An 11,289-nucleotide genomic window follows, 5' to 3' on the forward strand; every position below is an offset into this window, starting at 1 on the left:
ATTTAGGATCCGGTTGTTAAGTCAACTCCCGAGAGAGAGACAGAGAGAGACACGGAGAGACAGAAGCTTGGTTGCAAATGGGTCTTCCAAATGGACAATGACCCCAAGCATACTTCCAAAGTTGTGGCAAAATGGCTTAAGGACAACAAAGTCAAGGTATTGGAGTGGCCATCATAAAGTCCTGACCTCAATCCTATAGAAAATGTGTGGGCAGAACTGAAAAAGCGTGTGCGAGCAAGGAGACCTACAAACCTGACTGTTACACCAGCTCTGTCAGGAGGAATGGGCCAAAATTCACCCCACTTATTGTGGGAAGCTTGTGGAAGGCTACCTGAAACAGTTGACCCAAGTTAAACAATTTAAAGGCAATGCTACCAAATACTAATTGAGTTTGTAAACTTCTGACCCACTGGCAATGTGATGAAATAAATAAAAGCTCAAATAAAATTACAATTAAATAAAATCACTACTTTTATTCAGAAATGTCACATTCTTAAAATAAAGTGGTGATCCTAACTGACCTAAGACAGGGAATTTTTACTTGGATTAAATGTCAGAAACTGTGAAAAACTGAGTTTCAATGTATGTGGCTAAGGTGTATGTAAACTTCCGTCTTCAACTGTCACCCTCTGAAGAGCCTTGCGATCCGTGGAGGTAGAGTTATTTACCATCTCCACAGCAGCCCCGTTGATGAAGATGGGGGCATGTCCAGCCTGGTTCCTCCTGAAGTCCACAATCAGCTCCTTTATTTTGCTACCGTTAAGGGATAGGTTGTTTACCTGGCACCACACCTTTAGAGTGCCCACCTCCCTGTAGGCTGTCTCGTCATTTTTGTCAATCAAGCCTACGACTGTTGTTTCATCAGCGAACTTGACGATGGAGTTGTAACTGTGCGAGTCTACGCAGTTGTGGGTATACAGGGAATACAGGAGAGGACTGAGGACGCACCCTTGTTGAGAACCAGTGTCGAGGAGGTAATGTTGCCTACCTTCACCACCATGGGGGGGCCCTTCAGGAAGTCCAGGATCCAGTTGCATAGGGAGGAATTCAGACCCAGGGCCGTGAGCTTTCTAATGAGCTTGTCGATAATAGTAGACATCTTAAAGCAGGTGGGTATTGAAGTAGGAGACAAATCCAGCTATGGACTCCTACTTGCCTTCTACTTGCTTTGGGAAATCTGATTTTGTATGACTGCTGCAGTGATTTTGTAATCTTGCTGCAGATGTTGTCTGGGAAGCTATGCAGACAGAGTAGATGTTGAATTTTCTAAAATGTCTGCTTTAAGATAGTGAAAAGAGAAAAGGAGCTGGAAAGTGAAATAACAACAGCATCCGTATTAGCTTCCTGGTAAGACCCATCAAACGTTCTACCGAATTGATGAAGCAACTTTGCTCTCATGTACACTGCACACACACACGACTGTAATTTTCAGTGCAGCCTGTCCACCCGAAATTAAAAGCAGACTGCTGTTGGATTTCTTCACAAAATAGTGTAACGTTAAATTTACTCTCTGGCATCCAGTCACAGCACAGTGTGTGCTTTTGCCGGCATGCTGGTAAGTAGCTTGCTAGCTAACAGTCACACCACAGAGTAAAGGTTACCAGTATCTTTGTAAACAAAGCCAAAGCAAGGTGTTGGCACACGTGATGACGGTTTAAAAATAAAAGATTCACCCATTTTGAACGTTATATTGTTTTTGTGCATCTCTGATGTTCTTTCGATTCCCTGGGTCATTTCATGTTGCCATGTGTATTTGAGCTATTGCCGTTCAAACAGGCATACATTTGGCCAGTATGACATCGCATTGCGATAAAGCCGCTCTCACTACGCTGAAAGTTAATAGGAATACAACTTTTAGATTGCGAAAACGTCCATCATACATGTCAGATTTCAATACTTCCCAATGTCATAACGCAGGAGGTTGTCTTCTCTTGAATAAGCCATTGATCATATTTTTGTGGTATTCCTACCTCGAGAAATGTGTCACTTAAAAGAGGGTTTAACAGATTTCCACGATGATTTTCACGTTGCTTCCAACTTTATTATAACGACAACAGGAAACATTTGTCAACACTAATATGTGAAGAACAATATTTTTTTTGTCATGTAAAACTAAATTATAGGAATGAGTGGATTTTGGTGGAATTTTCCTTCAAGGCGGTACATACTCACATTAGTAAAGATGATAACACGCTACCATTGGTGTACATTTAAAATCGATGCCTGCCTCCTGATTCCAAGTGTTTGACATGAGGGAGGGGGACCAGTAACTTAATCAAAGTACCAGCTACAGTCATTGTTCATGCTTAGGTAACCCTAATTTTAACTGGCTTCATCCAAGTATCATCCAATTTGACAGAAAACATGATTTCCACTGTTCAGGACCTTTAATATACAGATATTGCAGGGTTCTCCCCAAAGACTGTAAGAGGGGCATTGCACCACCTTGTGGACTAGCTGCGCCACTATGTAAAAACATTAACACAATTGTTTTTGTCACCATTTAAGGCCAGGCACCACACCCTAACACAGTATATATGTTTTGCTGTAGATTGAAGGAAATGGCAGTTACAGGTGTTCAAAAATGCTAAACTCTATGAGTTACAGTACTCTCTCACAGTAAGTCAGATTTGTTTTCTCTGGGGGGGGGCAGGAACAGGCTTCCATACTTCAAGAAACAATAACTATTCTGTATTAAAATGTGATGTACCAACAATAGATTGCTCCTTTAATGGGTTTAATTGAATTAATAAATTAAATCTGATGCCAACCAGAAGTCATTAAACATGCACCAACTCACATCAACAAAACTGAAACAATAACTCCCTCACGTACACACTTTGATTGACTATAGGCTGTACATAAGATTTATCCTTGGAAGTTGAGGCGGGCCTGATGCAAAGTGCACATTGAATTCATGTGATACATATCGCCTAAACGTATCTCACAATAACAACTTACTGTTTCACAAAAACTACGTACTATGTCACAACTCCATCTGCGGACCGCAGTTACTACATGGCATGCCCACTACTTGTCATGACATCCAGCGCCCACTGCCATTGAGGCTGCTAGCTAGCTACTTCCCTCTAAGTAATGTTAACAGAGAACAGTTTTCGGCAGGCGGGGGCAAAATACACCGGGGGAATCTCAATTTCACACTCCTTGTGTCTCTCCTCACCTTCTCAAAACCCATTGAAGGTGGTCAGGGAGGAGGGACCTCTGGCTTTCTCATCCAATGGGTTTTGAGAAAGAAGCAAGGAGAAAGGACCGAGGACGCGAGGAGTAGGCAATTGAGATTCTCCCATAGTGCACCGGTGTCCCCTAGCTAGCTAGCAGCCTCCTTCGGTGGGGTTTTCAGAGGGTGGCATCCAACGTTATTGGTACATTACCGCCACCTACTGCGCTGGAGTGTGGACCAGAGACAGTGCTAGCAGCACAGTGGGTGTGGCATAGTGGGCGTGGCATGTAGTAACCTCTTGTCAACTGATAGATTACATAATAATAATAATATATGCCATTTAGCTGACGCTTTTATCCAAAGCGACTTACAGTCATGTGTGCATACATTCTACGTATGGGTGGTCCCGGGAATCGAACCCACTACCCTGGCGTTACAAGCGCCATGCTCTACCAACTGAGCCACAGAAGGACCACATCTTTTCTTGGTGCCTTGAAATAGCTTCCATAAGAACTTGTCAATCACGCACAATATATTTTCACAGGCCTATCAACATAACCCCATTTCCCACAACAAGCTACACATGCTTTGATCGGTAGGCCTTGAAGCCATGATAAAAATCCCCAGCCTTTCCTATCTGGACATCCTAATTTCACTCACCTCCCAACCTGTGCTCTGTTGTTGATTCCACTGGCCGTGGAAGACATACTGGCAGGGCCCGAAGTCCAGTTGGATGTTTTTCGCCCACATGAGCTGGGCTGTTGTTTCAACATGGCCAAGCAGCAAGCTTTCACAAAATCAAGTTACAAAACTAAGTATTATTCGAGCAAATAATTGGAGACAATTTGATACACCTACAACGGGAAGTTACTTTTTCGTAGCAGGATGTTTGGAGAATTAACGTTGAAGATTAGTATAATTATCTTGCTAGGTTAATGTTAGGGAAAGGGGTAGGGTTAGCGAAAATGCAGTCCTAACCTGCTACCGATGGTCACTTCCGGTCGTAGCTGTATCTTAGTTGAGTGTTTTTAGGGAGTCCCAAATAATTCGTTTAGCCTGTATTAATCTCAATGACTGAGAACTGCCATGCTAACTAACGCTAATAGTAATTGGCATCGCAAACTGGAAAGCTACAGTAAGGCGGCCCGACATTAAAATATACCTTGATTTCTGATTGTATTCCCTGGCTGGCTACTTTGTTGCTACACAGAGAATAAGTCGATACAAAATAGCAATGTTTTCACACCAGATCGTGGTTTAGGATTCTTCTGATCCAGGCTAGCTACGTTAGCTAGCTGGCAGTCTCTTGAACATTCGCTTGGTAGCTTCCCTGTCTGGATTACTTGCTTCTTTAGGTCAACTTGACGTATTCTTCTTTAAGGTTATACCTTAGAATCTCAGTTGTGATGCTAGTATACTGGTCATAAGCGTTTTAAATTGTATTTTCTTCACGTTTCGGGATGAAAACCCGCAGTCGCTCGCCACCTCTCGGTGTAAGCTTCACTCGATCAGAGGACTGGTGAGTGGTCGTCACAAGCCAATAATAAATCAATTGTTCCGGGTCAGGGATTTTTGGAATCCTTCAGAATAAGAGTCCCATCGTGTGTAATAATTGGGTTGAAAATGATGCACAATTATCGATGTATTTTCTACTAGTTATCGAGTAAAAGTATTTCTATAAGATACGTTTTTTCTTTGTTCAAGCCAAAATGGTCAACAATGTGTTTTGTGTGTGTACTATCATTTAATGCACTTACACACTTTTCTGTATCTTGTGTTGCAGAGAAAGGGGTGTCCATTATACTCAGGAGCACTTCTAGCTTCTAAATCCACAGAGTTAATATCCAGAGGAGCGTGGCTGCTCATTTTAAAGAGTGACCTATCAGCCTAAATCCAATCGTTTTCTCATATTGGGCATATACAGTGGGGAGAACAAGGATTTGATACACTGCCGATTTTGCAGGTTTTCCTACTTACAAAGCATGTAGAGGTCTGTCATTTTTATCATAGGTACACTTCAACTGTGCGAGACGGAATCTAAAACAAAAATCCAGAAAATCACATTGTATGATTTTTAAATAATTAATTTGCATTTTATTGCATGACACAAGTATTTGATCACCTACCAACCAGTAAGAATTCCGTCTCTCACAGACCTGTTAGTTTTTCTTTAAGAAGCCCTCCTGTTCTCCACTCATTGCCTGCATTAACTGCACCTCTCCACAATGGCCATGACCAGGGGGCTGTGTAAGGACATCAGGGATAAAATTGTAGACCTGCACAAGGCTGGGATGGGCTACAGGACAATAGGCAAGCAGCTTGGTGAGAAGGCAACAACTGTTGGCGCAATTATTAGAAAATGGACGAAGTTCAAGATGACGGTCAATCACCCTCGGTTTGGAGCTTCATGCAAGATCTCATCTCGTGGGGCATCAATGATCATGAGGAAGGTGAGGGATCAGCCCAGAACTACACGGCAGGACCTCATCAATGACCTGAAGAGAGCTGGGACCACAGTCTCAAAGAAAACCATTAGTAACACACTACGCCGTCATGGATTAAAATCCTGCAGCGCACGCAAGGTCCCCCTGCTCAAGCCAGCGCATGTCCAGGCCCGTCTGACGTTTGCTAATGACCATCTGGATGATCCAGAGGAGGAATGGGAGAAGGTCATGTGTTCTGATGAGACAAAAATAGAGCTTTTTGGTCTAAACTCCACTCGCCGTGTTTGGAGGAAGAAGGACGAGTACAACCCCAAGAACACCATCCCAACCGTAAAGCATGGAGGTGGAAACATCATTCTTTGGGGATGCTTTTCTGCAAAGGGGACAGGACGACTGCACCGTATTGAGGGGAGGATGGATGGGGCCATGTATTGCGAGATCTTGGCCAACAACCTCCTTCCCTCAGTAAGAGCATTGAAGATGGGTCGTGGCTGGGTCTTCCAGCATGACAATGACCCGAAACACACAGCCAGGGCAACTAAGGAGTTGCTCCGAAAGAAGCATCTCAAGGTCCTGGAGTGGCCCAGCCAGTCTCCAGACCTGAACCCAATAGAAAATATTTGGAGGGAGCTGAAAGTCTGTATTGCCCAGCGACAGCCCCGAAACCTGAAGGATCTGGAGAAGGTCAGTATGGAGGAGTAGGCCAAAATCCCTGCTGCAGTGTGTGCAAACCTGGTCAAGAACTACAGGAAACATATGATCTCTGTAATTGCAAACACAGGTTTCTGTACCAAATATTAAGTTCTGCTTTTCTGATGTATCAAATACTTATGTCATGCAATAAAATGCAAAATAATTACTTAAAAATCATACAGTGATTTTCAGGATTTTCGTTTTAGATTCCATCTCTCACAGTTGAAGTGTACCTATGATAAAAAATTACAGACCTCTCTCTACATGATTTGTTAGTAGGAAAACCTGCAAAATTGGCAGTGTATCAAATACTTGTTCTCCCCACTGTATATTGCACCGTACACAATTTTATGTTGTGTCGCAGAAAAGTTTAGTCCATTCTACTCAGGAGGGCTTCTAGTATCCAAATCCAGAGTTTACATCAAGAGGAGCTGCAAAATGAGCAGCGATATTCCTCTGGGTGTAAACTGTAGACATGGTTTACTAGAAGTGCTCCTGAGTAGAATGGACTCCGTTTTTACTGAGACACAAAGTACCAAAAATGTGTTTTTTTTTGTGGTTGAACCAGTGTTTGATATTCACTGTTCCACTGAGGAACCTTACAGATGTGTGGGGTACAGAGATGAGGTAGTCATAAAAAACGACTAAACAGTCCATACAACTTATTTAGACTTGCCATAACAAATGGGTTGAACACTTATTGACTCAAGATATTTCAGCTTTTCATTTTTAATCAATTAAAAAAAATGTCTAAAACCATAATTCCACTTTGACATTATGGGGTATTGTTTGTAGGCCAGTGACACAAAATCTCAATATAATCCATTTTAAATTCAGTCTGTAACACAACAAAATGTGTAAAAAATACTTTCTGAAGGCACTGTAGTATGTCCAGGGGCAATTTTAGCATGTAAATCTTCGTGAGGCAAACTCCACATTTTCGGGGGGTTGCATGCAGCAAAGCCACTACACAATACTGGACAATACATTAATTTCACTATAACGGTGACAAATGGTGTCATTACTGAACTTCTAGTAAAAAACAAACACTTGAATGGGAAGAGACTGTAACTGGGCAACATGGTTACAGACCCAACAACATTATTTAGTATCTCCTCCTCGTCAAGAAAAGCACATGAGCTAATTATAATGCACAAAGTACCCCAAAAAATTCAATCATTCCAACATTGCCTAAAATTATGTATAAGATACTAATTAGATAGACCTATATAAGCAATGGGCCTATAACAATTGTGATGTACAAACTATACCATAAGGGAACAAAGAGCAAATAAGAGGCAATCTGTAATTTCGATAAAGACATTCATGAGCGAGCTAAGATGGACTTAGTCAATATAGCTATTTGTTAAATACTTATTCAACGTACAGCAGCATAATTCAGAACACGGGCCATTCTTACAGTATTCTCCCTGTACACCAAGACAGAACCATATAATAAATGGAGGCATATAAGTAGACAGAGAGCTCTTACAATATTCAATTATGGCATTTCTCTAAAACAGGCTATAGGCTACATGTGCACTACCAAGTCTGAACAGTAGGCTAAGTTCTGAGGGGGAAAGGGACCAAATTATTAGGGTAAGGCACATGGGCTACTAATAGCTTAGTACACAACATACACTTAGTATTACTTTCTTAGCTACTATATACATATCTTCCTGGCATATCATATCATTTATGCAGCAGCATACAATACATTTTGTGATCACTTGAACAGGAAGGTGGCACGACGGTCCTTCTTGTGGGCAAATTTTGTCATGAAACTTTGGCATTAAAGTCTGGCATTCTCTGGATTTATGGTGCTTTCAAGACAACTGGAAGAAAAAAAAGTTTGAATCATGACATCAGTGATCTTCAGGTCGGAGCTCTAGAAAGAGGCCTGAGTTCCCAACTTGGAATTCCGAGGTGGATGACGGTTCAAAACACGTATGTTCCCAGTTGTCTTGAACTCATTGAAGTCTGAGATTTCCCAGTTCCGATTTTCCAGTTGTTTTGAATGCGGCAGAAGTCATTCTGGATTGACAGCATGACCAATGTATTCAACCTTTTCTAGCCCATGTGGTTGCGTGTGAATGTTGATACTTTTAAACCTGGAAAAGAGACCCTTTCAGACAGATATTTTAAATCCTTAAACCCAGACTTTGACCACACATCCTCTCCACCAAATAGCAGGCAAGGGAAGCAAAATATTGATTGCTTTGCAACTCTTGCAGTTAGCAATTGATTCCTTCCAAACCACTCATTGTAGAGTTTGCTTTTTCCGACTTAATGTTTATGTCCAATGGCCGATGAGCACAGATACGTTTTATCTATCATTTTTCTTCATATAACAAGGATTGAAAAGGATTTGCAAGTAGATTGTCGAGGTGATTCATCATGATGACTGCTTGCTAGGTAAGATTTTGAAAGTATGATGTTGACATGATCAGTCCAATCAAAGCTACAGTAGATATAACGTGATTTTAAGTCATTTTATTTATGGCTAATGAGGGATGGGCACTTCTAATGTAAATCTATGGCAGCACCAAAGGGGGCTTGAATTGCCTAGCTCTCCCTGTACATTATGATGTGACGTAGTGTCCCTATGAGTGACAGAACACTGAGCCAATCACAGCGCAACTAGAGAAGATTACCATCATCTATCCTCTGTATTTTCCGCTGGCTTCCGCTCCACCACAGAAAGCACTGGGCTAGGCTGAAACACATGTATTGTGGAGCTGCCTTACTCAAGTCGGCAAAAAAAGAGATTATTTGTATGTGGCTTTATTTGCTTAATAAATGTGTTTATACATTGTTTGTAAACTGATATGACACAAATGAATGCCAAAATAACATGCAAAACAGGCAACAATATATATGTATTTATTATTATTTTATTTTATTTTAGCTAAACAGGATGGGCTCAAAACCTGCCCTGAATGACGGGTCACCGCTGAGTATGTTCAATATGAAAAACGCACTAAACATTGTGCAATATGAATAAGTTGATTGGTATAATTATTATAATATTATTAATAATATCAATATTGTTATTTGTATTACCGTTGTTACCATAATAACTATTTAACTACCATAATAAGTAACTATCGAATTACTTTTAATGCTGGTAACAATAATGTCAATGCTATAATATAATTTTTGCTATAACGGCGATTAACTTTTGTTTATTTCTTCATACTGTAAAAAAAAAAATATGTAAAAATAAAAAAGTCTGCTCACATTTCCTCATAAAATATGACGAATTTCGACCAATTTTTTTTTCTTCGCCATCTTCATTGCGGGACTCTTACTTTGAAGGGAAATCGCTGAGGTCACGGACTTATTGCTGCTAGGGCGTCTTTCCCCCCTCCAAAGTAGGGATAACCAAAGCCACCCCACTTTTCAGCTAGGGGCGTATTCCAGCCTACATTGTCCACGTATTTAGTCAACAGCATAAAAGCGGTGATTGAATGGATTAAATAATGCGCATAGGGTGACTGCAGGTCAAAATCCGTGCTGATTTGGGCCTGGCCTGTCTGGGACGCCATACCGGCACTTGGGGAATTGTGTTCCAGCACCTCTATGAAAACAAAGTATCCTATTGCTGGCCCAGATTCACACATCGAAGGCGGGATCTTCAATGAATACCAATACTTTTCTGATTCCGCTATGTTCAAATTCATTTGATGCTAGTCTGTGAATCTGTGCGTGGCAGTAGGCTGTCGAAATATAATGTGTTGGCCTGAATGGTATGATGCGCTGTTCCAAATTGACAAGGTTTGTAAGGTCATTCAAAGTCACGGAAATGTGTTTCATAATTGTTGTTAATGTAATTTATGAAAGCACACTTTTAAATATGACCAATCAATAAAAACACATATCATCTATTATTGGAATGACCCTTCAGTGCATGTCTGTGATACTGCTTGTGTGCCAGTGTGAGTGCGACATTTCAGCAGCTGGCATAAAATAATGACAGACAGACTAACTAGATCACCAATTCAAAACAGAACTTGTAGCAGTTATCTCTCTAGTTAACTATAGCTAACTAAGCCTTAATTTCGTTGTTGCCTTCCACCGGCACTGTAGAGCCTAAATAAATCTGCACCCCTGGAAAGCTAAATCGGCATTTTCAATACAGACCTCTTTTACCGCACTATACAGCTATTTGTTACTGTACTGTTGTAACTATACAAGTTGTCTCTAATAAAGGGGGGTGATTTGGAATCCTCAGACACTCTGCTAATAGGACCTGGTATGATATCATGAAGATTTAAGTCACGCAATAGATATTTGGAGGAAAACCCACTGTCAACTGTTACCAAAGCCGCTTTTTTATTGTAGCACTATACATATATTTGCTACTTATTTATTTTTATTTCACCTTTATTTAACCAGGTAGGCTGGTTGAGAACAACTTCTGATTTACAACTGCGACCTGGTCAAGATAAAGCAAAGCAGTGGGACACAGACAACAACACAGAGTTACGAATGGAATAAACAACAAACAAGCCAATAACACAATAAACAAGTCAATGACACAGTAGAAAAAAATAACGTCTATATGTATATGTGTATATGTATATATGTGTGTGCAAAAGGTATGAGAAGGTAGGCAATAAATATGACATAGGAGCGAATAACTACAATTTAGCAGATTAACACTGGAGTGATAAATGAGCAGATGATGATGTGCAAGTAGAGATACTGGTGTGAAAAAGAGCAGAAAGTAAATAAAAATAGTATGGGGATGAGGTAGGTAGATTGGGTGGGCTATTTACAGATGGACTATGTACAGCTGCAGTGATCAGTTAGCTGCTCAGATAGCTGAAGTTTAAAGTTGGTGAGGGAAATAAAAGTCTCCAGCTTCAGAGATTTTTGCAGTTCATTCCAGTCACTTGCAGCAGAGAACTGGAAGGAATGAGGTGTTGGCTTTGGGGATGATCAGTGAGATAGATATATATACCTGCT

General features: G+C 40.8%; 1 protein-coding gene across 1 annotated transcript in view; it reads right to left on the reverse strand.

The window, feature by feature from the left end:
* The window catches only part of LOC118363975 (ataxin-2-like protein), a 54,524-nt gene extending 49,806 nt beyond the window's left edge, over positions 1 to 4,718 (reverse strand). Inside the window, 2 exon segments of the mRNA XM_035745255.2 lie at positions 3,842 to 3,968; positions 4,428 to 4,718. Of these exon segments, the coding sequence (XP_035601148.2) occupies positions 3,842 to 3,954 (113 nt within the window). The 5' untranslated portion in view covers positions 3,955 to 3,968; positions 4,428 to 4,718.
* Between the last annotated feature and the right edge of the window lie 6,571 nt (positions 4,719 to 11,289).

The sequence above is a fragment of the Oncorhynchus keta genome, chromosome 3 (assembly GCF_023373465.1).
Source record: "Oncorhynchus keta strain PuntledgeMale-10-30-2019 chromosome 3, Oket_V2, whole genome shotgun sequence".
NCBI lineage: Eukaryota > Metazoa > Chordata > Actinopteri > Salmoniformes > Salmonidae > Oncorhynchus > Oncorhynchus keta.